The sequence below is a fragment of the Rhipicephalus sanguineus genome, chromosome 1 (assembly GCF_013339695.2).
Source record: "Rhipicephalus sanguineus isolate Rsan-2018 chromosome 1, BIME_Rsan_1.4, whole genome shotgun sequence".
In the NCBI taxonomy this organism is placed as follows: domain Eukaryota; kingdom Metazoa; phylum Arthropoda; class Arachnida; order Ixodida; family Ixodidae; genus Rhipicephalus; species Rhipicephalus sanguineus.
In genome coordinates, this window is record NC_051176.1 from 18,302,678 (window position 1) to 18,330,244 (window position 27,567).

The 27,567-nt window shown below is 49.0% G+C and overlaps 1 protein-coding gene across 1 annotated transcript in view; it reads right to left on the minus strand.

The window, feature by feature from the left end:
* The window catches only part of LOC119380095 (nose resistant to fluoxetine protein 6), an 81,689-nt gene extending 58,719 nt beyond the window's left edge, over positions 1–22,970 (minus strand). The window contains exons 1-2 of the mRNA XM_037648994.1: positions 22,760–22,970; positions 17,574–17,756 (exon numbers count right to left, since the gene is read on the minus strand). Coding sequence (XP_037504922.1) covers positions 17,574–17,756; positions 22,760–22,970 — 394 coding nt within the window. The remainder of the gene's footprint in view (positions 1–17,573; positions 17,757–22,759) is intronic.
* Positions 22,971–27,567: the final 4,597 nt, after the last annotated feature.

The following is a 27,567-nucleotide window of genomic DNA, read 5'->3' on the forward strand; positions in this document are numbered from 1 at the left end:
TTGCGCTCCACACACCTAACGTCCATTAAACTTGGTATAATGGCATACATTTTAAATACGCAGCCATATTTATGCCGATCTAACAAGTAAATCTGTCCTTGCTTGTGCCAAGTAGGACGAATCGCCGTAAAGAAATTAATGATAACTTCGAAAGGAATAAAGAGAAAAAAGAAACGTTGCTCAGGCCAGCGTTTGAACTTGCCCAGCCAGGCTCCGAAGTAGAGTGTGGAGACCATAGGGGTAAACACGAAACCTCATAGGCTTATTGAAGTCATGCGGTCATCGGCTCACTCGTAAATCAAGGAAATGAGGATAAGATATCCCGAGGACCTATTATCCGGGCAAATGGCGGCCCCAGCCGAGATTTCTCGAGACACACGTAATCTGGAATCACCCAGCAAGCAAGCCTTGCCCTCTAACCCCGTCCGCACCCCCCCGCCTTTGCCACGCCCGACAAAGCATGTGGACAGACCCGAACTCTTCCCACTCCTCAGGCCCTCTACACTCTAAGAAAAAAAAACCGGCTGAAGGGGCAGGGGCGTAGCCAGAAATTTTTTTCGGGGGGGGTTCAACCATACTTTATGTATGTTCGTGCGTGCGTTTGTATGTGCGCGTGTATATATACGCAAGCAAAATTGAAAAGTTTCGGGGGGGGGGTTTGAACCCCCCCAACCCCCCCCTTGGCTACGCCCCTGTCAAGGGGGGAGTAACGACAGCTTTAGTCCTCAAATCGTGTAACTGCGGCAAATTGCGTGTCGCGTGCAAATTCGGAAGACTAGACGTACCTCGGAAAAGACTAATGGGAGGGCTCATCTACTCCCTCGGGTAGAGGTTGAAGGGAAGAAAAGACGTTTTTTCTGTGGCCCTTGTTTGGTGCACGCGAAGCAGTGATGCCTCTTTGAAATGCCTCTTTGGAAGGTCATGAGCTTCGCTCTCGGCCAGGTGCGCCCCATTGCTCCGAAACTCTCATTTCCATTCCGTCGTGGTTGCACGCGGCGGTGACCTGAGGGTTGAGAGGAATTCGGCGAACGCATGTTGCACAGATAACAAGAAGGCTGCGGCGCGTCGACCCGCTTACTGCTGTTATCAAGAAAATAACACGAGAAAATATTAAATTGTAGGGTGTTAATTTTGTGCTATCAATTATGAGGACTTGAAACTTAGTTCACGAATAAGCTTCACAATATTTACTGGCGGTGACAATCGTGTAAATCTTACGGCCGTTTCAGCGCTTAGATTGGGTATCCTTCCGCGCCGCCCTTTCTTCTTCAGTATCGCTCACCGGAGTGTCGAGTGCGGGTCGTGTTCGTCACTTATGATCGCTCTTGCTCTTAGTTCGGCGGGGTCAGCGCCGCTATTTACACAGACTATGAACGCAGCTGTGAAGAACATACTTCGCTGCATGTGTTGCAACTGTGGACGTGCATGCGCGTTTGTTTCTGCGCACCAGCTGCTCATAGGGCCCAGTATCGTAACTTTCCTGCGGAAAAATACACCCCTCAGCTTACCTGCACGCAAGACTCCGTCGCAGCCTCCTTTCTGCAAAGCTTCAGAGATGGACGCCGTCACCTCGAGATGTGATCAACATTTTATGGATTTGCTGGCTCTGCAAACAACGTGCCTCTGCTAATTTTGAAGGTAAGTTTATCATTTTCATTGCCTTGGTACATTGTATTACAAAGAACATGAAGATTAAAAAAGCATTGTGCGTCGCATGTTTCTTGAGCATGCGACTGCGCAATTATTGGGGAATATGTGATTAAGCAGTCCTCTTCTAGCTACTTTATTTATAACAAAATTTTCTTTTTTGTATTTCTTCCATGTAGGACTCGCCCTAGTTATTGGGAAACCGGCGCTACACCAACTAAATGATGGCATTCGTCTCTCTTGGTGTTTTCGTAAAAATAAAAATAGATGTTAACAGAACTGTGTTTTTTCTTTGTCCTTCATTACTTGATAGAACACCGTAGGTCATCTGCAACAATTGAGAGTAAGATGATTGGCCCATAATTTTTTCTTGACATCTTCGCATCAATGAAGATGATGTGAGTGGTCCTAATAGATTCTCGAACATTTGGGGGTCATGAGGGCCTCTACTGGGCCTTCAATACTGTATTTACGAGCATGGCTCGCTGGTCTTTTCATCAGCTGTGCTGCCTAATCAAGGTGGACAGCGGTCTACGGCCAACACCACTTGTGGACAGTTTCGGGAAAATAAATGATTCCAGCCCTGACTTGAACTCTTTCATTTCTCGTTCCTACACACATTCATGGATGCAGTGCTGAATAAAGCACAACAGTTTGGCCAGATCCTCCAGAGGCGAATGATTGGCGGGTTAATGGTTAGTCCCTTTAAATATTGCTCAAATGGATCAACAGTTAATCCCGAAGGAGTAAAATTCACTGTCCCAGGGATGATTTCTCAGGATAAACAGTTAATCCTCAGGGATTTCCTCTCTCAATGGATTTCCTCTCTCACATTTCCTCTCTCAAGGATAATTTCTGAGGATCAACTATTAGCCCTTTCAGGAGTAACATTTGCTCCTTCAGGAGCAACCGTCAGTCCTCTTGCAGTTAATCCTTCGAAGACTAACTATTTAATCCCTTGCAGTTCACCCGCAAAATGACTATTGCTTGTGGCAAATCAGTTGATCCCCAAAAGAACTAACCTCCCTACCCCTTTCAGTTCCTTTTTGTTTAGTGTGTAGCACCCTATTTCTCCGGAGTGCAGTTTCTGTGGAGAGTCGCCCGCCACCTTACACTCTTTGGCTGCCCTGCCGATCCTCAGAACATGGGAAGACCCTTGCGTCGCAGGACAACGGGGGGGGGGGGGGGGGGGCATGGCCCCGCGTGGTCTGGCGACATAAGCACGACGTGAGGGCGGTGCGGTGGCCGTAAAGGGCCTCAACTCGCTCATCCAATATCCTTCCTTCCCTCACAGGAGGTTCATATATCTGAGCGACGTCAGCGTGTTCTGGGGCGTGGCAAAACAAATGCAAAAGGAGAAAAATCTTTATGAATGTTTAGCTGAATGTTGCGTGATTGTGCAATACAGACCATCTCTAGAACAACATGCAAAGCGTACATGGAGCATTGTGCACATCAGGAAAATTCCGGCTTGGCGAAAATAGCGCGCGTTTCGGCATGCGCCTTCTTTCCAGTCGCTGACGAACGCTTCAAAGATGAACGACACTGTGCCAATGCCGCCGGACGTTCCAAGGAGTCGATGAAGTGGATGCGCTTGAAAGACGAGGACGAAGAAGAGACGGGACACACAGTGCGCTGTGTGTCCCGTCTCTTCTTCGTCCTCGTCTTTCAAGCGCATCCACTTCATCGACATGCAGAACCAACTGGCCCAACTAAGTGCACTGACAAGTTCCAAGGAGGGCCGCCACCACACGCTGCATTAACACTCTTAGGCGCAAAAAGTACAAGCGCGTACGAAAAATCCGGCAGATTTAACGTACTGTGGGAATCAATGTCATGCGAAGCAGTAAGTGTGCAGCGGCCTTTACCGGATTTTCGGCACTGAGCAAAGCGTTACGACGGGTATTGACGTCTCTCTGTGTAAATTCAGTTTTGCACTTATTGTGGACTTACCAGGAACGCCGAGTACACCGGCGTATAAAGGGTAGCTCATGGTCCGCCTAACGTCGGCACTCATGTTTGAGTGCTTGACGAGACTGACCGCTTAACGACTGTCGCAAACTTTCACCGATACTACGCTGCTGTCGCCGAAAAGTGGAAACAAACATCTGAGAGGAACCTGGGCGATCAACTCTAGTACACCAAAGAATCGTTTTGGTACTGTGTTCAAATTGTGCATCCAAACGTGAAGCATGAGCTGCCCTGCGCGTTCAAAACCTGTGCGCCTATTTTTCAATTACTGCTGCTTGAAACTGACGACATGAGCCAGCTCCTGAGTGACTTTGCGAACTATCAGTGCTACGAAATGTGTAACATTTTTGAACCCCTGTCGTTTTGGAGACTTCACAGTGTCCAGCGGCCAGTACTTACTCGCTGCGCGCTGCGTCTTCTGGCGCTTCCTGTTTCTAGCGCTAACGTTGAAAGGGCATTTTCAAAGCTGAGAGTCTTCAATCGAAAGGAGCGCGCTTCGATCACTGACAGCAACTTCGCAAAGTATGCTTGCGTGTTTTACAATAAGTTTTAAGCATAAGGTTGTTATACGCACAAATACAGATGTTTTGTGTTCAAGTATTTCGCTTGTGCGTATATGTTTTTCTGCATTCAAACCTTCTAGAAAAAAAATGTCCTTCATGTGTTTTCATGTTTTAGTATTCAGATATGAGTTTATCTAAGGTTTTGAGGTTTTGAGAGTAATGCAAAGCTCCGAATTTCGGAGAATTGAAGATTTTTGAGAAATAAACTCCGATAAACGCCGAATTGGCGCCAAAAATATAAACTCCGATAAACACCCGCCGATTTTTGACAAAAATAAACACCGAAAACACAAAGCCCTATCCAAAATTCATCCTTTTGCGAATCAACGAATGGCCTACTACGGGTCCGTAAGGCAACACGCGAACCGATGGAGCTGCTCACTTTGTTGGTGCTTTTGCGGCTGATGATGATTACATATGTCTGAACGCTTTGTAATGGGTTGGCCTTTAAAACATCCACTCGTTGCGCCATCCACATGTTTCGACGCGTGGCGTGATTCTACGCTTCTATGCGTTAAGGACTCATAGAATAACAGAGACCTGAGCTAGTTGGTAAGTATTCATTCTAAAAAGACGTCAAAGAAGTCAAAGAAGTCAGGACACCACAAACGCCGACTAACAACTGAAGAGACGCACAACGGCGGAAAAGAACGAAGGCACGAAAACATATCTGCGCATGCTCATTCAACAGGCGAACCTATCAATCCGGCACGCGTGGGGGGGTCTACGTGGGAGATAACTGTTAAGGCATTGGATTTCATCTTTATGCAAGTTAATAGATGGTTGTCTCACGAATGCGCTACCACTATTCTCGATATGCCACGCTTCAATCATCAGGTGCGTTTCTTCATTTTTATGTCGGTACAATACTGCGCAGTCATCGAATTTTGGCGTGCACTTACAATCTCGACAATGTAAAGACAGATTAGAAGGTGAGCCTTCTGTTAGCGATCTCTTATGTTCCAACAATCTCTGATAAATGCATCGGCCCGTCTGTCCTACGTAGAAGCGCCCGCAGCTGAAAGGGACCTTATACACCACACTTGTACGGCATTAAGTGAATTTGTTGGTGTGTTTTACGAAACACATATCGGTCCGCTTCTTGTCATTTATTGGCTCATTCTTCCTCTGCACAGCGGCACATATCTTACCTAGCGTATTGGCAGCCGTGAAAACAACATTAACGCCTTATCTACTTCCGACTTCCTTTAGCCTGTGGGATACGCAATGAATGTACGGCACACCTACGACACGTTTCTTCCTATCACTTTCTGCAACCATGCTCAGATTTAACATAATCGACTTCTTTAAACGTTCAGCGACAGTGGCCACTGCATCCCGAGGATATCCTACATCTAAAAGACGCGTAACCTGTGCGTTAAAGCTATCACTCATTTTGTGCTGACACAATTTGGTCAGGGCTGATTTAAGGCAAGACATGGTGATGCCGTTTTTTACAACCTTCGAGGGCTTCGACGAAAAATTTAACGGTGGTTTCGAAGATCTAGGAGAATACTGCCAGCACACGTGGTTTTTCTGAAACGTTAAGGAAATGTCTAAAAATTGTATTTTATTATTCTGAGGCACCTATTTAGTAAAGCTCAGCCCTCCTCCGTTTAATTCAAATTTTTCGTTCACTGAGGTTACCACCGTTTCAAAGTTCTCACCACTACAAAAAATCAAGTAATCGTCCACATAACGAAACACCTTAATAACCGAATTACCTAAGGCGCCTTCCAAAAGTTTGTCAATGTTGCTAAGGTATAAATCACTCATAACCGGAGCAACCAATACATATCCCTGATTTCTGCGCATAAACGCCTGTGCGTCTCTTCAGTTGTTAGTCGGCGTTTGTGGAGTCCTGACTTGTTTCTTGTGTCCGTGTTTGCACGCCCTGTCTTTTTAGAATGAAGGAGACTCCTTCCACTACATGACATTCATATAGTGTTTCTTTTTCGAAGCAGTTTCAAGCAATAGGGTTGCTCTGTGCTGGAACACGTGCTTGCCACTCAAACGGCCTGTGTTCGATTTTCACTCGAACCTTCAATTTTTATTTATTGTATTTGCATCTTTCTCAATTTTTCAGTCATGGACAAGATGCTGATTTTTTGCTGATAACGAACGACGCCGATACCGGAATTTCTGCGAAACGAGCTCTTTAACGCTGCCACGTTATTACGCGACAGAAAAGTTTACCTTTCTCCGCCCAGGCGAACGTGCCAAAAGTGTGGCGTGGAAACGAACTAACCGGCATACGTCATCATCGGTACGTTCGGCAGATCGGCGCTGCCCTCCGATGGAAGGTTCCCGGATTGATTCGTACTGGGTCATTCCACGCCATGTGTCCCACCCAACCATCTGCGATTTGCTTGAAAAATACTGAGGACCTAAAGAGAGGAGCCTTCCCCCAGAATATTTTTTGCGAAAAATTTGTTTTTCAGTAGCGCAAGCCTCATGTGAAGTTTTTGGAGGAGCTGGATAGTACGGCTCGGAAAACAAATCATTAAAAAAGTTGTTCTTTCTAAATTTGGTTGGGACACAATTTTCCCTACAGAATGATGATAGGCTTTACACTTAAAAATATTTTGTCAATTTTTACGCTTCCGTGCCCTTTTTATACGGGCATAAATATGAGAATTATGGTCCATATTCGGAATCTTTTGTACGAATAATAACTTGCTACTTGTTTTAAGTTGTCTGAAGCAATGCGCCTGCTGTTTGTTCAAGGAATGGTGGCCTTTCAGTTCCTTCAACATGTCCGTGAACTTTCCAAGGAACTCATCATGTGAAATAAGGAGTGACTTGAGGCTACACCCACTTTTTAGCCAAGAAGCTTTTGTTGCCTCAATATTTGGACTATTTGGCAGTGGTGCATGGCTCACTGTTAAGTTGGCTTACCATCGTCCCCAGTATCCCTTCGAACTCAGTCCAGAAATGTGGAGCTTAAAAGTTTGGTACTGCATACACACCCAGATGGTGTGGGAGCCACTTCCTGCTGCTAACATGCTATGTGCAGGGCTGGCAAACGTCGTTTCGACAAGCGAAGCTGTGAAAAGTCATTTTAACAAGCGAAGCTGTTTAGCATTGTGACTCGATGCAGAAAACTATCATCATATAAACAGGCATGTGCTAAAGGAATTGGGTAAATCCAACTACTCACCGCTGGTCCACGAAAAATGAAGAAGGCAACAGGTAGCCCAACAAATGGCTGCGAAAAAACGGGTATGTGCCACAGAAATTTGGTGAATCTCACTACTCACCACTGCTCCACTGAACATGAAGGCAGCAGGTAGCCCAACAAATGGCTGCGAAGCGACGGCGGCAAGCCCAAGACCCCGAATACGTACAACGAGAGAATACTAGCGAACGGGAAAGGCACGACGGCTGCGAGAAGACCTTCAAGCGTTGGAAGGCCTACGCCAACGAGGACATGCTCAGGCTTGCTTTGGCATGATAGAATCGCGTCTGTTAGGACGTCTGCCTGAAAACGCGTCATCCTTTTTCGTCTGCTAGATGTTTAAAGCAGAAAAAACATGGTCGCTTGAACGCGATTGTGTTGGTGCAACTTTGCAGCATATCCGCCATCCTACGCGACTGATGCTTGCCATAATCACGGCGTATTTTCCTATTTCTGAATCCTATCGTAAGTAACGCATATCGCAGGTGTCATATCGCAGGTATCGGGATAATCATATGGCTGGTATCCCAGGTAACGGCCTATTGAACACAACGGCGTCATATGCCTGTGGTGCACGAGAACGCTATATGAAGGCCCACATCAGATATATATTTTTTAATATTTGGGGTTTAACGTCCCGAAACTACGACATGCTTATGAGAGACACCTTAGTGAAGGTCTCCGGAAATTTCGACCACCTGGGGTTTTTTAACGTGCACCTAAATCTAAGCACACGGGCCTCAAGCATTTTCGCCTCCATCGAAAATGCGGCCGCCGCGGCAGGGATTCCATCATGCGACCTGCGTCAGCAGATATTGACATCCGATCAAATGCACTCTACTAATGTCCGCGTTTCTAATACTGACTACTAAAGCGTATAAACAAACACGCGAAAAAGCTGATTACGTTGACTAGATGTCCTCCCATCAACAGAGGAAGCATCACGCCCGCGCAAGTCGTAGTTCCTGTTTGGACGCTCTCCTATCCTTACAAAAATATGATTAGTCAGCCTATAGACACTCTAAAAATGGGTTTAAACAGACTGTCTAAATGAATTTTTGTAAGGGATAGGAAGACAACATGTGTGCAAGCACAGACACAAGTGGAAGCCAACTTCAATTTTTTTTCTAGCTTAAAAAAGCTTTCTGATTTTGTGTTGAGTGAACGTTGCTAATAAATGCGCTATTTGTAGCATTTTTGCCAGGCCCACCGCGATGTTCAGTTTACGACTGAACATGGGCCAAAACTAACTTTTTTGCACGTTTGTCGCCGACTGTACGCACTAGTTTGCGCTATATGCGGCTGAAACTGTTTTTCGCGTATAGTACGACTTCATGACAATCATTAATATAAAATGTTCGGTTTCATAGAAGTAATTTATCTACAAAAAATCACTATATGGATCATAATTCTCATATCTAAGCTCTTAATAAAAGGGCACGGAAGCGTAAAAATAGACGAAAGACTTTTAAGTGTAAAGCCTAACATCATTCTGTAGGAAAAATGGTATCCCAACCTAATTTATGAAGAACAACTTTTTGAATAATTTGTTTTCCGAGCCATACTTTAGAGCTCCCCGAAAAACTTCGCATGAAGCGTAAGCTACTGAAAAAATATTTTTTCGCAAAAAATATTTTGGGGAGAGACTTCTCTCTTTAGATAGATAATCCTCAATTTTTTCAAGCAAATCACCGGTGGTCGAGCGTCAAGGTTCAACTATGTGCCAGAGCGCTGTTTTTGTACCCGAGGTTCAAGTAAGTACAGAGACGCTGAAAGTTCTGCAGCTCAATTACAATATCTGCCATGAGGACAATGAAAGGGGTGCCCGAGCTAATGCGAACCACCACAACCACCATATACGCCACAAAAATATCTCATGTAAGAGGACACAGTTACCCCTTGCGCCAGCAAACGCGATAACTATATTAAGTCACAAAGGGCCACATACGCCCTGGTAGTCTACGGATACGATAAGCGCCAATCACTGAAGTTGGTCTACGTCGCCCTCTCCAGGGTACCAGCCTCGACGGCCTATACCTCACCAACGTAGAAGGTGATTTCAGGTTCCCACATGTCGCCGGCTCTATCGACCGACTGTCTGTCGACGACATGACCCGGCTAGCAAACAGCTCTCTAGACGTTATCTTGTACCTGGCTACCACCTTCATTCTATGCCACAACCACAACAATCCCATCAAGCTCGCCGCTCTAAAGTACAGTCTGTGCACGCACACGTGCACGACCTCGAAAAAGGCGCTCTGCTCACAGAAACTGGCGTGTTAGCACTTTCTGAAAGAGTGATGAGAGTGATGAGAGCGATGAGCCTACTGTGTCGTCCACAGCGAGCGGCTACATTGCAGGTGCGGAGGCGTGGGCACATATAAGAACACGGCGATGCGCAACTTGAACATAGGCTGCATCCCACTTTGCCGGCCGCCAGACACAGAACACACACGCAGACAAGCAGCGGCATCGGCGATGTCTGAGTTGCGCACCATCAGTTATAATAAAGACAATCCGCTCGCCGCCATCTCCCTCAGAACTCTCAAGAACCTCTTCCACACATGCACACGGGTTCGTGAAACGTGCGTGCGTTCTCCTTCATGACGGACAGGTATAAGCATTATATATTGGCTTACCGCGCCTGGCGTTGTTGTGGCACAAATTACAGCCGACGCGGACTTAGAAGCTCAAACAGACGTTTATTAGCGTCCGCATGATCCCAGAACGTAAAGATGGCTTCTACGTTCCTGGTTAGAATGAGCTCAGGAGCACAGCCGCATGCTGTTTTTCTTCTTCTTCTTGTGGGATGAGCACGGGAAATTGAACATTCCCGGCCGCGCAGTAGTCACGCCTGAAGTTCTAGGGGGTACAGTCTCTGTATGGGCCTTGTAGTCACAAGGCCCTCTTGTCGGTTTATCTTGCACGACCGAACGTAATCATCGTCTCCTTCGTAGACCTCAATCACCCTTGCGAGTTGCCGCACTTGAGGTGGAAGGTTTTCAGCATGTAGGAGTACAACAACGCCTTCCTTAACTTTCTTCTTATCCCCGTTGTCGCAGAAGTGCGCTGATCCCAGTTGGAGCAAGTACTCTTTGGCCCATCGTTTCCAGAAGTTTTCTGTCAGGCGCATTCTGTACAGAAGTCTCCGGGTGGCCTCCTTACGCGTGGAGATGTCCGTTCCTCGATGCTGCCTTATGGTATCGCCGTGAATCTTCTGCCAATTAACAGCTCAGCCGGAGTCAAAGTGCATGGTTCGCTGTCTTCCGACTCAATAGATGTGAGAGGTCTTGAAGTGACGACGGCTTCAACTTCTGCAGTTACTGTCATAAGTTCTTCGGAGTCGAAGGAGGCGCGTCAGAGAATCTTGCGAAGCGGTGTCTTCACAGTTCTTACCAGCCGCTTTCACCATCCATCCCACCATGGAACGTTGGGCACAATAAACTTTCATTTCATGCCTTTACTGGTCAGGTGTCTGGCGACATCATCTTGTAACGGCATGCTGCAAAGCTTTCGCAAATCCCCTGAAGTTTTCTTAAAGGCCCTCGCATTATCTGAATAAATGACTTGGGGAAGTCCTCTTCTGGCACAGAATCGACGTAAGGCCATCAATAATGCCTCAGATGTCATGCTGGACACAAGTTCTAGGTGGATCGCTCTTGAAACTGCACACGTGAATAGAGAAATGTAGTTTTTCGCCTCTCCTAACGGCGTCTTCACGAAGAGAGGTCCCACGAAATCCACTCCAACCACTTTAAATGCGTGCGTTGGTGTCACCCTATGTTTCGCGAGAGGAGCTATTGGAGCATGTCCTGGTGGAATGGTATAACGCTTGCACAAGTAACATTTGCTGGTCACTTTCTTCACCAGGCTTTGTGCTTTGCACACCCAGAAGCTCTCTCCTAACTGAGTCAGGATATCACGCACACCTCCGTGCAGCACTGCGCAGTGGGCTCAGATTAAAAGTAGCCTTTAAAAGTGATGGTCGCTTGTCAATATAATTGGGTGCTTGACATCTTGAGGAGATTCCATCCGCATTAAGCGCCCTCCAACCCGAAGTATCCGATCTTCATCCTGGAATGGGTTGATGCCTGTGATGGGTGACGTTATGTCGACAGAACGCTCTCCTGCGATAGCTTTGATTTCTGCGCTGAAAAATGCGTCCTGTACGTGTCGAACCCAGTACTGCTCCGCACTCGATAGCTCCTCTGCCGTGAGGGGACCAATTTGTTCATCGCTGCCATGATGCCTCCAGCGATTGACGCACCTCTGCACCCATGCTGTAACTCTCAACAGCTTGTCAAGTCTGCTGTAACGCTCCACTTCAAGTAGCGCAAGCGAGATGTGAGTGGTAAGGGACACTTGAACGGCGACGCTTTCACAATAGGCAAGTTTGTCATTATCCGCTGTATGTACTGGCTATGATGCCCACAGGTGCTCAGGTTCCTGAAGCCAGCGAGGTCCAAGCCACCACAATATGCTCGTAGCTACATCGTCTAAAGATACGCCTCGTGTCAACAGGTCTGCCGGATTGTCGCTACCAGGGCAATACTTCCAAGCGGAAGGCTCGGTTCGCCCTTGTATCTCAGTGACTCTGTTGCGAACAAACTGTGTCCACTTCTGTACATCACCCTTAAGCCATGATAACGTTATTGCCGAATCCGTCCACATCGTGTAACGTACCTGGAAGCCCGTAAGTGCGCTGGATATGAAGCTCAGCAAACTTGCACCAATCAACGCTCCTAGAAATTCTAGACAAGGCAAAGTTATCGTCTTGATGGGAGCAACACGTGACTTTGCTATTAGAAAGCGAGGTCGTCTTGTTCTGTCAGACACAATATAGACCACTGCGCCGTATGCTAACGGACTTGCATCGCAAAGAACGTGCAGTTCTAGTTCGCGGGGCAGCTTCCCTTCGTTGCTGTTGATGTAGCGCAGTATACTAATTGACTGAAGCTTTGTCAACTGGTTCACCCAGTCCTGCCATTCTTCTCGTAAATCGTGAGGCAAGCACTCGTACCAGTTGATTCAGCGGGCACAGATTTTCTGAAACAGCATTCGTACAGACACCCTATAAGGCGCGATGAATCCAATCGGGTCGAACACTCTTGACGCTGCTTGCAGAACAAGCATTTTCGTGTCTGATTTTGCTTTAATAAATGCAAGAAGATTTGCCATTGAGAAGCTGAATTCATCGCTCTGGGGACTCCAGGCAATTGCAAGTACTTTTACTGAAGCTTCATGAAGTACAACCATCTCTTCGCTGGTTGATCGGTGCTCGCCTTCTAACAGGTTCATAAGCACTCTGGAATTTGTCGTCCACTTGCGAACATTCATGCCGGCAGAGAGCATGAGCTGTTCCGCATCTTTACAAAACGTGGCAGCTTCGGCGTCCGTATCAGCTCCTGTCACTAAGTCGTCGACGTAGAACGATTCGCCCAAGGTCTTCGCGGTCGAGGTCATACTTGGTGGCGCTCTTGTTATGTGATGAAGAATGGTTGCCGTCAGCAGAAATGGGCTGCGTGTCGCTCCAAAAGGTACTCTGGTCATCCTCCATTCCTGCACTTGCTTCTGCAGGAACTCAGCAACATCGCCTTCTTCCAACCACAGAATTCGAAAGGCATCTCTGTCCTCTTCTTTTATCGAAATCAGTAGAAAGGTCTTCTCGATATCTGCCATTATGGCGATGGGGTGCGTTTGAAAGCGTAGTAATATCTTTACGAGGTCCTGGTATAAGTCGCCCTTCTCTAAGCACTCGTTGAGCGACTTGCGTCCTCGTGCTCTTGACGACGCGTCGAAAACAACTCGCACCTTTGTTGTCAGCGCTTGTTACCGGATCACTTCTTTATGTGGCATGTAGTAAACCTTCGCCGGATTTCGAGGTGTAATCTTTACTACTTCTGCATGTCCGGCTAGTAGGTAGTTGCGGATCGTGGCGTCGTAAGTTTGCAGAAGACCATCTTTGCTGGATAAGCGGCTCAAAAGTTTCTTTAGTCTGGTAGTGGCGACTTCCTTGTTGTCACATAATTCAAACCCAGTTTTCCAGGGCAATGACACTTCGTATCTGTCTCCCCGCAGTTCTATTGTTTCCTCGAAGTGTTGCATAGTCGAGCTCATCTCAATTTCCTTGTTTTTCGTATCAGATATGCCTATACTGTCTAGTTCCCAAAATGACCGGATTAGCACTTCAACCTCGACTTGAGTCTTTAACACGCATACCATGACTCGGCAGTCAACTGCCTTTGACGACCAGTGTTGGTGCTCCCTTGGAATGTCCATCCGAACTTTGAGTTCATGGTAATGAGTTTTTCGTCGCTTTCAGGTCTGTAAATTTGACCTGTCATCGCCGTCCACATCTGGTCTGAGCCAATCAGCACACTTATTCCACTTTCTTTCTCAAAGGATGAGTGAAGCAGCTCATCGGCGATATCGTGTCCGGTTTTCAGGAATTCGGCGACGAACACCGAAGTCATCGCGCTGTCTGAGATGTCTTGGCAAATGTGGGGTATCTCGATGGCTCTCAGTGCGACTTTTCGGTGTGCAACTGCTGACGTTAGCGAAAGTGTTGATAGTTATAGTAGCAAAGCCAAGACACTTCTACTTCAAACGCCTTGAAAGTGCTTCGGTTACGAATGTGCGTTCACTTCCTCCATCGAACACGCCTCTGACATAGCGGCACGAATAATCGGTCACTGCCCATGCGCGGAAGGTTTGTAGGAGCACGCACGTCAGAGGGCCACCCCTTGCGTTGTTCTGGGTTGTAGCTGCGCATACGGTCGTACTGCTGCCTTTGACGTCTTCCCGCGCTCTTCGGCTCAGCTTCTCTGGGTCGCACATACTGGATGCATGACGACCTCCGCAGCCCGAGCAAGCAATTCTACGCCTGCAATCCCTTGCTCGATGACCTTTACAGGTGCATCGAAAGCACCGCATGTCGGCGGAGAGAAGCTTCTTCTTCTGTAATAGCGGTAGGTCTCTACGACAGGACTGCGTGAAATGCTGCGTAGACTTGCAAAAGGTGCAGCCCGTATCCGAAGATGGTTTTGAAGCTTGGTTGTGAAGCACCGATGACGTTCGGGTCGCGCTGTGAAAGCGACGGCTCTTGCCTCTAGGATAAGCCGCCTCATCGCATCCTTTCTGTTCTCCACAGTCACTTTTTTCGAGGCTCTCCAGTTCAATAGAGACAAAGTGAAGAACACCCTCTAGTTCCGTGTCATGTTGAACGTTGTTGGAGCTTTCAGGTTGTGTCGCACAGGATCGATGATATGCTACGACGATATCATGAGGCAATGCCCTCAGCAGCACGTCGCAAAGCATCGATGAGAAGGACGACTTGGTGACACAAAGCGCCTCTAGACCCCGCGTATTATTCAGCACGTGGTCATATAACTTGTCTATTTTCTCTTTCATAACTTGCAGAGTTTGGCCACCTCGTTAGAAGAAGGTACAAGAGTTAGCCTTCAAAGTCTTGAGAAATACTCCTGCTCCAAGCACTTTTTTCGCCGAAACGTCTTTTCAGAATGTCTAACGCGTCTTCTTAACATGTTTCGGTGGTAGGAAGCCCCGCTATAGCTGCCGCTGCGTCTCCTTTTATGAACAGCCTCAGGTAGTTAAATTTGTCGCTAGTTGTAAGATTGCCGTTCTGATTAACGACCTCATCGAATTGCTCCCAGAACTCGTTCCACTTGCACAAGACACCAGCGAAAGAATTAATCGCCAGCTTCGGTAACTTGGCTCATGGGCTTTCAGCAGGTCCAATAGCCGCCGGCACGTCGCGAACTTCGATAGGCGACGCAACCGCAGATGTTTCACTATGCTGGCGGCGTTTGCTCTGGAGTTCCGCTAAGATACGGGTCGCGTTGTCCTCATATTCAATTACGGTAGCGTACTCCGCCTCGAATGCTTCGTCACCTATGTGGCTCTCCATCTCATCATTATTTCTCTTCAGCTCCTCGTTATTGCTCTTCAGACTCTCATAAATCGAGTCGATGTGTTGCATTGTCGCGTTATCACGCTCAAGTAAGGCACTTGCCTCTTGAATGAGTGTGGTGTTCTGGGCCCTTCCCGTGGTCCTCTTAGTCTTGAGCCTGTCCATGGTGGTCAGCTGATCGGTAGGCCTCCGTAGGCTGTTGTTCCAGTCGGTAGCCACCAGCGATGTCCCTTGACGGTAGCTCCCGGCTGTTGGCTCCCGGGTTTAACGGCACCAAATGTAAAATATGTGGGACAAATAACAGCCGACGCGGACTTGAAACTCAAACAGACGTTTATTAGCGTCCGCATGAGCCCACAACGTAGATGGCTTCTACGTTCCCGGTTAGAACGAGCTCACGAGGACAGCCGCATGCTGTTTTTCTTCTTCCTCTTGTGGGATTAGCGCGGGAAATTCAACACCCATGTTGCTCTTGCTATTGCTAGAGAACTGTAAACAACTGGTTATATAGCACATGTGCGACTCTTCAACATACGTTTGTTCGTATACCATTTGCACATACCTTTAGCGTAATTTCGTAACGTTTCGCTCCATGTAAAAAATTACGCCGCAGTCACCCTCCCGCCGCATGTTTCGCATAACATCGATTCCCATGGTACGTGGGATCGGCCGAATTTTTAAAACCAAAAGTGTTTTATGCCGGGGTCCACGAAGACTTCACTGACGTATTTCTGTCACGGATATGACATTGTACAATGTACACTGACAAATGACAAGGGAAAAACTAGAAGAAAAAGTTCCGCATCTGGGAATGGAACCAACGACCCCTAGCTCCACAGCGCTCTGCGCTACACGACTCGGCCACAAAGAGTACGTTCATCAGCACACTAATGGCCAGCTACTTATATACACCATTTACCGCTGGCGGTACTCCGAGTTCGGTGGCTGTTCAAAGTGTTCTAAATATCAACAGCGAGATGGCGCGCAGGGCGCGCTTTAAAGGTCGTCGTCCCGCTCGTTGCGATGCACGCGCGCCACTACGAGCACTTTGCCCTACAGGGCGGGGTCGCCCGTGCGCGCGCGCTTAACTCGTGATGGGGGCGGTTTGTACGTCTTGTGCGTTCGCCGGAAAGGTTGCGTTGAAGTTACAGAGCGCATGAAGGTCACTTCGCTGGCTACAGCGGCCGCGTTTGCGAAAGGAGCGCGCTGCTCAAACACAAAAATGTAACAACGGTGACAGTTGTTTGTTTGCGCTCGTCCTGAGTATATTTGTGCGTTCGTTTCGTGCGTCCTTTGTGTTTGACGGTGCTATAGCTGCCAAACGTTAATCGACATTGTACAAGCTCTCACATATCAATGCACAATAAATGCTCAACTACCTATCTGAAGACACCTCTCACTTTCGTGCTATACCGATTCCTATGACGGCGGGATCAGCCACATTTTTTTTCCTTTCCTGCCTTCTTCCTGTCCTGAGTCCCCCATACAGAGTAGCATATAGGCGCCTTTATATACGCCGGCAGAATTTCCTACGAGACCGTCAGGTAACGTTCTACCCTTCGTCATATCAAGGTATCGTTTGCATAATGCGGATATATCGAACACCGGCTGCACAAAACAAATGTACAAAAACAGCACTTCTTGTGCTTGCTTTGTTAAAATATTTATTGAGGACGAAATAAAAGCCCTCTCTGTGCAAACATCTAAAGCCCACCTGAAGCACTCACTCTTCCTTTTGCGAAAATTAAATGTTATGCAGCGCTCATCCCTTGAACGCTTTGGTGGTCGCGGGATGTGCCTTCAGTTGGGTCTTCAGAGGAATCGGAGTAGCCCTACGCATATCCGTGCTCTTCAAGCGGGCGATAGGCGCACGTTTATAGGAAAGAGATTGTGAATTGTCTATTTTAGGGAGCAAGTATTTCATACAGCGACGTAGCCTTGAAAGACATACTCTGAAACGAAAATATCGGTGATAATTTGTTTCCCCCGTAACAAGTATTGTTGCACGCTCACTCCGCAGGTGGCTTACCTTCCTGCTTTCGTGAGTGAGACAAATTCTAAGCTCTTCTGGACAAATTCTAAGTTGCTTGCGTTTTCGTCAGAGCCTCCACAATGCGCGGGTACTATACGCGACGCTAAAATGTGGAGGTGTGGGCATCCGAGCCGTTGGACGTAAGAAATGGGCCCACAGCATCACAAGGATATGATATCCCAAACAAAGCCAGCAGTATATACATGTATAGAGCTTTAGGACACGAGACCATCGTTAAGTGTCGAGGCTTACAATATACGGATGTGTCGTTGTACGCGTAGTGGTGCACCCAGACTATCCACACGATGCTCAGTGCTCGAAGGCCATGGAACACTTGAAGCCGCCTCGCCTCGTCGTCCGCCGGCTGCTTGACGACCAAGATTTTGCGCGCCGTTTCGTAGGCCGACAGGTCGGCGAGTCGCTCGAACACGGGACCTGAAATCCGGGTGAAGCGTTAGTGCATCCCAAATGTTGATTTCCTATGCGGAGCGTTAGCGTGTAATAATGCATGAGTGCTAACTAAAAGTAATACCGTTCATCTGAACACTGCCACAAAAAGCCCGGACTCTTGCGTCTCTTGCGTAAGGGCCTCAAATTATTGGTAATCGTAAAGCCTTTCGTCGCTCGTTATCATGCCGACTGCCACAATGCGGTAGGGGCTCAGGCACCGCTTCAGTAGCTTTCCAAACGCTTCAGTAGCTTTCCAAACGCTTCAGTACAAACAAACGCTTCAGTAGCTTTCCTTCTAGGGCACATAAAAGACAGGACAAAAATATTGTCACGTGGTCGTGACGCTGACGAAGGTAGCAGACGGCGTGTTTAAGACGAAACTCTATTTGGGCGAACCTGTGCCCGCAGAATGAAAGGAGCAAAGTACAAGCAATTCAAGCTGTACACTGATAGCGGCGCGAACAGCTTCAGCCGTCGAGTGAACTGATCTGCGGTTAGGCGCGTCGGCATTTGTACATGCTGCATCGAACATTCGAGTGTTATCGCTGGTGGCCGCACTAGCTCTAGAATAAACTAATCTGTTGACGTTTGCGCGCTCAAGCCTATCAGAAAATTCTGAAATAATCTGCAAGTCTCCCAGACATTCGGGCGTGGTTTGCGCAAGACAGTGGTTACACGTGTAACGGACCGGTTACATAAAAATTGCAAAAGAAGAGTGCGTGGCATTGCCCCCCCCCCCCTCTGGAAAAGCATCGTTCCGATGCGTGTGACACTACATGGAAGGGCGAAAAAAGCGCAGGCACAGATATACGCCTTGTGCACCGCCTATAGAGGCGCCACTGATAGCCACCTAGCGGGCGCCGCCGACAGTACGTGCGGGAAGCCGAGCAGACGACAGCGCTTTGCACAGCTTTGCTGTGAGGAGATGAATGAAGTTCGCGGCTGCTATTCCCCCTTCGTGCGGGCGTCAGACAACTAATTCTGCACTGGCAGCTGCAGGAAAGGCGCGGGCCTCTACGAAAATGGACTTGTGCACGATGTTTGTCACAAATGAGCGCTTAACTAAGCGCACGTCGCCGATTTCGAATGACAGCATGAAAGCCTGGCGCCGACGGTTCGCGCGCGACAGAGCGCGCACATCGAAAAAAACAACTATAAAAAGGCGCCGAGAGCGCGCCCCTTACCCTCTCCGCAGAAGGCGCCACCGACACAGTCAACGCACGCGAAAGATCGGGATATTCGAGAAAGCAAAGCAGAGCCAGCGGCGCCGTCTCATTCCGCAGACGAATAGGCGAGAGGATCTCGCCCTTTCCCTAGCTTTCGCTGTGCTACGCACAGACGAATCATACGCACCTTCCCGAACCCAGGCGCGAGCCGATAAAGCAATGCAAGCGCGCGGCGACGGAGAGTCAGTCAGCCAAGAAGTTATGTCGTTCTGGGATAGTATCGTTCGCTCGACCGCAGAAGACGTGTTGTTTGATGAGCTAGTGCTGTGAGTAAAGTATCAAGAGATGACGCCGCGGGAGCAGTGACAAGTTTTGAAGAGGGTCGCCGAGGAGACTTGTGATGACCGACTGCGGAGGAGAACGAACGTCCGCGTGGAGTAAATCGTCATGCCGGTGAATATGAAAGGTGCGTCGCGCAGACCAGCGTAACAAGACCCAGGTATGAGGTGCAGCTCGCCGTGAACATCCGTTTTGTTTTGTTTACAAAGGTGACGTCTCAATCACTTCTTGTTCTTTATGAAGTCAACCATTGCTGCATTTCTGTTTCTGTAAATAATAAATATAGAACTTAGCTTGTAATAGCGCGGTACATGTACCGCGCTAGTACAAGCTAAGTTCATGGATGACCAACTGAGAAATATAGAACGTTTGAGCGAAGTGCCCTTGGTGGGCACGGCGGTCGCACTGAACCAACTCATGCTCAGGCTGATAACTTTGGTCGTCTACCAGTGTCAACATGATCGAGTGCATCCAGCGAGCACCGATATGGCAGAACGAAAGCATTAGAACAAGAAGCAACGTGTTAACTCGCACAATGACGAAGCGGCTCGCCTTTGCCAACGAACAGCGGCGATCCATTGCTTCCGTCGCTCTAGCGTGTTTGAGTACTCCACTGCACAGCAATTGTTATTCGACATCCCTTCAAGTTTCGGCCACAACTATACGACGAACGTTGCTTATTTCACTACGCAAACGTGAACAACGCGGAAACACACGTACAACGACGTAGGAAACCACGGCGGCCGTCTGCTTGCTTTCCCGAGAGTAATGACCGAGTTCGCCGCCTATGGCGCTTCCGTCGGCGCGCACTAGGCGTATAATACTAAAGCAAACAGTACAGTCCTCAAGTTCGCTAACGAGTATAAAACGGTTTAAGGCGCGCGACATGGACGACGTTAGGTCGTCCGCGGCACGCTGAGTTCGAAATGCCGTCCGCGATGACCTCGTAGTCCAAACCACCGAGACTTCGAAGTACCTCGTATGGGCCGAAGTATAACCGAAGAAGTTTTTCGCAAAGTTGACGTCGGCGTATTGGTGTCCAGACCCATACAAGGTCGCCGGGTTGGTATTCCATGTGGCGTCGTCGAAGATTGTAGTGACGGCTGTCGTTATTTTGTGGGTAGTTGATGCTCAGACGGGCGAGCTGTCTGGCTTTTTCGGCGCGCTGAAGCTAGACGGTGACGTCTAGGTTTTGCTCGTCGGTGATGTTGGGTAGCATGGCGTCGAGCGCCGTTGCCGGGCTCGTTTCGTAGACCACTTCGTTAGGCGTCATCTGTGTCGTTTCTTGCACTGCAGTGTTGTATGCGAAAGTTACGTACGGATGGATGGCATCCCACGCTGTGTGTTCGACGTCGACAAAGTACATGGCCAGCATGTCGGCGATGGTCTCATTTAGACGCTCGGTGAGCCCATTGGCCTGCGAATTGTAGGCTGTGGACGAGCGGTGGCTTGTCTGGCTGTATCCCAAGTTCGCCTGAGTTAGGTCAGCAGTAAAGGCCGTAGCTCTGCCGGTGATGAGGACCTCTGCGGCGCATTGACGAAGGACGATGTGTTAAATAAGGAACTTGGCTACCTCGGCGGCACTGCGTTTGGGCAGGGCTCTTGTTTCGGCGTTGCGGGTGAGGTTGTCGATAGCTACGACGATCCGCTTATTTCCGCAAGTCGAAGTCGCGAACTGCCTGAGTAGGTCCATCTCGATTTCCTGGAACTGTCGCCGAGGTGGCTCGGTCGGGTTAAGAAAGCCTCCTGGCCTTGTTGGCGGTGTTTCGCGTCGCAGACAGTCTCGGCATATCCTCACGTCACGAGTGACGTCGGCGACAAGGCGCGGACAGTAATACTTTTCCTGTATCCTTGCGAGCGTTCCCAAAAATCCAAGGTTTCCAGCCATCGGGTCGTCATGCAAAGCTCCGATAACCACTGGACATAGTACTGAAGGTATAACAAGGAGGTAGTCGGCTCAAAGTGGCGAGAAGTTCTTCTTTAGGAGAACGCCATTTCGCAAGAAAAGCTACGCCAGTCCTCGCTGAAGAGCTCCAAAGAGCTCCTTCGGAACATCTGTGGTCCTGCCCTCGAGGTATTCCACAAGGCTCCTGAGTTCCGGGTCGGCTCACTGTCGTTCAGCGAAGTCCTCTGCACTTGTGGTTTCCAAGAAGGAGTCATAATCCTGGTCGTCCTGCGGCGGTGAGTCGTTGGGGGAACGAGACAGGCAGTCGGCGTCGAAGTGTTCCCTTTCGGATTTGCAAACGACGGTAACGTCGAATTCGTGAAGCCTTAGGCTCCGCCGTGGGAGGCCACCTGAAGGGTCCTTCAAGTGAGCTAGCCAAGGCAAGGCGTGGTGGTCGCTCACAACTTTGAAGGGCCTGCCGTAGAGGTAGGGATGAAATTTTGAGGTAGCCCACATAATGGCAATGTGCTCCTTTTCTGTTGTGCAATAGATGGCTTCCGCCTTGATTAGCGGCCGACTAGAATAACTGATAACCCTTTCCTACGCTGCTTGCGTCGGTGTGAATGTCCGTATCGGCGTATTCGTCGAAATGCGCTAGTATCAGAGGCGTATGCAGACGCTGTTTTAGTTCTTAAATGCTTCGACTTGCGCCGTTTCCCACCTGGATTCGACATCGCTCTTCGTGAGTTCTGTTAGTGGCGTGGCGATCCGTGAAAATTTCTTGACGAAGCATCTGTAATAGGCGCACAACCCCGCAAAACGGCGTACGGCCGTCTTGTCGGTGGGTGGAGGGAAGTCAAGTGATGGGAGCTGTCTTCCGCGGGTTTGGGCTAACTCCAGACTTGATAATCACATCACCCAAAAACAAGAGCTTCTCGTACGCCAAGCGGCCGTTTTCAGGCTTCAAGGTGAGGCCGGAGGTCCTGATTGCTTGAAGTACAGCTTCAAGGCGCCGAAGGCGCTCGTCGAAGTGTGAGGCAAACAAAATGACATTGTCCAAGTATACGAGGCAAGTCTTCCACTTCAATCCTGTCAGTACTTTATCCACAAAGCGGTGGAAAGTCGCAGGTGCCGAACAAAGACCAAAGGGCATGGCCTTGAAATCGAAGAGGCCGTATGGTGTTATAACGGCAATCTTCCATAGGTGTCTCTGTCGACTTCGATTTGCCAACATCCGGTGCTGAGGTTCATCAACGAAAATTACCTCGCGTTGTGTAGTCGATTCAGCGCGTCGTCTATTCGTGGCAGAGGGTGCACATCCTTCTTCGTGACTTTGTTCAGACAAGGATAGTCGGCACAGAAACGTAGGGCTCGATCCTTCTTCCTCACTAACATCACAGGTGACGCCCATGGACTCTTGGACGGCTGGATGATGTCATCGTGTAGCATTTCGCGAACTTGTTTCTTTTATGGCCTCGCGTTCTCGCGTCGAAACTGTATGGGCTTTGACGGAGTGGCTTGGCACTTTTGCTTGTTATGTTGCGGTGTTTGGCGACTGGGATCTGCCGAATTTTTGACGACGACAAAAAAGTACTTGCATTGCAGGAGCAGTGTATTGAGCTGTCCTTGCTTATGCTTCGGGAGGCTCGGATTCACGTCGAAGGCTGCTTCAGGGGCTTGGTTCATTGGAATAGAGTCGGTAACATCGGTGAGGACGAAAGCATTGGTGGCTTCCCCAATTTTTTCGATGCAGATGACCGTCGTGCCTTTGTTCAGATGCTTGCACTCGTTGCTGAAATTTGTGAGCATCGCTGTTGCTTTTCCTCCTCGCAGCTTGGCTATTCCTCTTGCGACGCAAATCTCGCGGTTAATCAATTGGTGCTTGTCGCTTTCAACGACGCCTTCTAGGTCTGCTGGTTTCTGAGTGCCGACGGAAATGATGATACTGGAGCGAGGGGGGATGGTGACTTGGTCTTGCAGCACATTCAAGGCGCGCTTTCCTGGTAGCGTGTCTGGTGGTAGTGCTTTTTTGTTGATAGTGTCATCGACTCGGATCTCAGGTTGATGACTGCACTATGTAAGCTTAAGAAGTCTGGACCAAGGATGACATCTCTCTAGCAACCGCGTAGGACCACGAAGCTCGCAGGATAAATCCGGTTGTTAATGGCGACTCTCGCTCTGCAGATTCCGGCGGGCGCTTCTAGGTGACCTCGAGTGGTCCGGTTTTTGGGGACTTCCCAGGTGGTCTTGACTTTCTTCAAATTCATGGCGAACGATCCGCTGATCAAAGAGTAATCTTCTCCGGTGTCGACTAGATCCACGACACTGTGGCCGTCGATGAGCAAGTCGAAGTCAGTGGTTCGTCGTCTTGCCTTACGGTTAGGTCGTGGTGTCGGACCACTGCTGCGTTGACTTGCTCCGATGCTGCTGTGTCATGGTGTTGGTCTTGTTTGGGTGAAGTCCTCTCATGAAGGCTCTGTCTGCTAGGCGGCGAGCAGATGTCTGATGATTTCCTGTATTGCCGTCGTCGGCGGCGGAGGTATTCGCCATTTCTTCGTACAGCATTCGCGCCTCCATCGGTTGCTTCCCTTAGATTTCCGGATAATTGGTCGGGGATCGGCCCCGAGTAGGGCCGGTGTACTGGCGGGGCTGAGGTGAGATGTCGAGGCCCAGAGACGACGATCGGGAACGTCTTCGGGGTGTCCACTGCGCTCCTGCGTGGTAGTCGGTGATGTCGTGTGGTCGTTCGCCCCGCTGTGGACACGACGCGTTGATGGGGAAACTGCGTAACCCCATCCATCGGTACTGGCAGCGGCGGTAGGTGTAGCCGGCTTCCCAGCAGTGATACCAGATCGGAGGGTGGTCAGGGGTGCGCCAAACGTCAGTCTTCCTCCGGGCGAAGCGCTGACTGATAGGCGGATGGTAGGGCGGCGGTGTCTGGCGAGGGAACTGCGGCGGTGCCGCGTCTTGGCGTGGGCGCAGAGGAGGAGCGTGACGGCGAACTGCGGCAGCGTAACTCATAGCCTGTAGCTGCGGCTTTGCTAGCTGAGTAACGCCCAGGGATTGCTGGATCTCCTGGCGCACGACGTCAGCAATGCAATAGACTTGAGTTTGCAATTCAGGCCAGAATTTTTGCAGCTTCTGCTGCACGCAGGTCGACAGAACAGAGCCCTTGGATTTCGGTGAAGTGTGGCGTTGGTCGACGATTGTACGGCCGTTCCCGCATGTCCAGCGTCTTCTCAACAGTCGTCGCTTCAGAGACAAAATCTTGGAAACTGTTTGGTGGGTTCCGCATCAGTCCCTCGAAGTGCTCCTGCTTAACTCCTCACATGAACCGGCGAACTTTCTTCTGTTCGGGCATGGCAGGGTCTTCCGTGAAGAGCGCCACGCTTCCATTTGGCAGCTGCACACGGGTTTCGAGCAGAGGCCCTCTCCTTGCGGCTCTCTCCTTGCAGACGACGCTTGTACATACACAGTTATAGTTTAGCGTTAGCGTGATAGCGGGGGTTAAGGGAATAGCGTAACCGCGCCGCAAACGTTGGTTGCCGACAGCGCGTTTTAGTTTAGCGGGATAGCGTTTACGTGCCCAAGCTGTGACGGTGGCGTCATCAAGCGGAGGGTGAATGCGTTCAAAAAAGTGAAAAGAAAAAAAAACTGAGAATGCTCGCCTGTATACGCATCAATATTACTATTTTTAGCAACAATAAAAATAAATAATTATGAACCACGCACCAAAAGCGAAAATTCTTACGTTGCAGATTTGCTTCCATCGATCTCCTAGTTAGGCCTAAGGACGTTCGAAATGGGAACCGATCTCAAAAAGTACGCCAAGTTATCCGTAGTACTCGGGCATCGCAGCTACCTGAAGGTAAGCGAAGCCATTCTACACCGCCATTTGTTGTGAAAGAAGTGAATCCGTCCTCATCAGCGCTAAATTCAGTTCGAAGCGGGCGTCCAAAACCGCCACCATGTTTTACGTACACTACGGTAACCACGCAAACACGGTAACGCTAAATCTAAAAAGATAGACAGTTTTAGTTTCACGTACGTGGAGGCTTTGCGTACGTAGAGCTTCTATGTGTAAGCAGTGCGCATGCGCAGAACACAGCGGCCGCGCGCTGGTCTCACGGACGTACGTGAGATTCGATTCTTTGTGTGCGTTTCTTGCGCACGTAGACAGCTTCGCGCTGAGTTTTCGTGAGATCACCAACAAGCAATATCTTGTCCGTCATCTCGCGATATATGGAGTTACGTGGTCCCTTCTCGAGCGCGTCGCGTGTGTGTAGGTAAAAGCGTTTCAGATAGCGTGCACGTAACGTACGTGGACTTTTCACGTTTGCGTACGTGAAGTCCCTACGTATGTGAAACTAAAACTGTCTAATAGCGTGCGCAGGGTAAACGCTACGGGTCGTTTAGCGTACTGCGCATGCGCATTTCGATTCCGCTATTTCGTTACACCCGGTATTCCCTTAAGCCCGCTAAACTATAACTGTCTAATGTGACTAGGAACCTGGTGCGAAAAATGTCCCACGTTGTCAGGTTTCCCTCTTGGTTCTCGAACCAGGTTCGAGTGGCCGTCTTCAAAAGTACACCAATATATAAAAAGACTGACAGTCTCAACATTCAAAACTATCGACCTATTGGCCGCGAGATCGAGCGGAGTCGCCGCCTGGCGGCTTCTGGCTGAACCGCGCTTAGTGTGGATTGCTCCATGCGTCGTCTGCTAGCCACGTTGTGTTCGCGTGTGCGCGTACGTCATGCAGGTGCTCAAAAGGCAGTTTGTTCCGTTGCGTTAGTGCAACTTTAACCGCTCGTACGTATGCTGTTACGACCGTCCCCAGCATTGGGGTTCTTCCAACGTTTGCGAACCCGTCAAGGAGATCGTCGACGCATTCCAGGGGCAGCATGCACTTGAGACGACCTCGCAGGCAAGCGAGAACAAAGGTCAACGGACCGGTCTTGCGCGCAGAGGACCGAGTAGTCGTCGACCCCTCCCCATCTCCCCATTCAGGCTCTTCCCCCTCGCCGGGAGAATTCTGGAATCTGCCGTGTGCAAGGTCTTGGTGCTGTGAGCTCGTGACCATATTTGGGCATCGTTTGAGGTTTTGTGACCATATTTGGGCATCGTGTTAGTTTGTGCCCTCTGCAAGTGTGGTGTCTTTCCCCTCCCTCGTGGGCAAGGCGCCGAGACGACCGTATTGGCTGAAGATGCGGCCAATGCGCCCACGGTTGACGACGCGGCGCTATAAAAGGCCGAAGACTTTCTGTATGTGTCACTTGTCACTGGTCACTCGTCGCTTGTCGCTTGGCTCTTGATCATTTCTAACATGTAAATAAATCTCTTTCGTTCGTACGAGCGCCTCTTCTCTCTGAATTGGCGGGACGAAGGGTCCGATGACGGGGGCCAGCTACCAATGATGAGACCCGCAGGACCCGGAGTCCCAACAATGCCGAACACGACGTAAAGAAGCATTTGGCCTTGATCGGCTATGCATTAGTGTAATAAGATCAGTGAGTGCATTTGTCGAGAGTGCTGTGTGTGGTCGTCGTACCCTCCGTTCACGAGAGTCATATCAGTGTATAGGTTCCGCGCTGTGGTCCAAGCGCATTTCAAAGTGCACTTGGCGTTGTCATAAAGATGGGAAGTATTAAATCTCATATGAATACAGCCTTTTAGCGGCTTGGTGGTAAATAAAAAGAGGCCCTGATACACTTGCGCGTTTTGGATAGGTGTATAACTTTGGGACTGTCGTTTAAAGGTTACGCGACCGCGACGAGCTTTAGTTGTGTACGGTCCTGGTCCCACTACAGAGAACCATTTCTGTGAAGTCACGTCTGACACTTCGGTACTTAAATTGTCCCCTAAAAACAACAGAAAATGAAATGACACGGAAATCGCAAAACTGAGTTGCCTTGCGCAATTTTAAGTAGTTTACATTTATGTCGTAAAATTTCACGCGAAGCCACATCTCTTTTTCTTTACATTATCTTGAGCGTTTGTGTTGCGTTGTTTAGATTGACGGAAGGCAGCGGACAACATTCGCATGAAAAAACGTACTTTGGTCCCCTGAAATAACCGAGCCTTTGTTCCATTACTGTCGTGCAAGTAATCATTCGAAGAAAGTTCCGTGCTGTACCTTTGTATACTGTTACTGGAATAAAAACAAACGTGTGCGTGTTAAACGTTTCCGTAGCGCTAAAGCGCTGTCAGCCACTATAGCTTTCCTCAGTAATGCTATCAACTGTCCTACATTTCATGGAGAACTGTATAAGAAATGCAAATGAATATTTGAGCACGCAGTGCACGAAGTGCTATTTGAAATCTTCGTGCAGGAATACGGGCTTTCTTTTTGTTGGGGGGCATCCAGATGAACAAGAAGTAAATAGTTCATGCAGTCGCGCTATA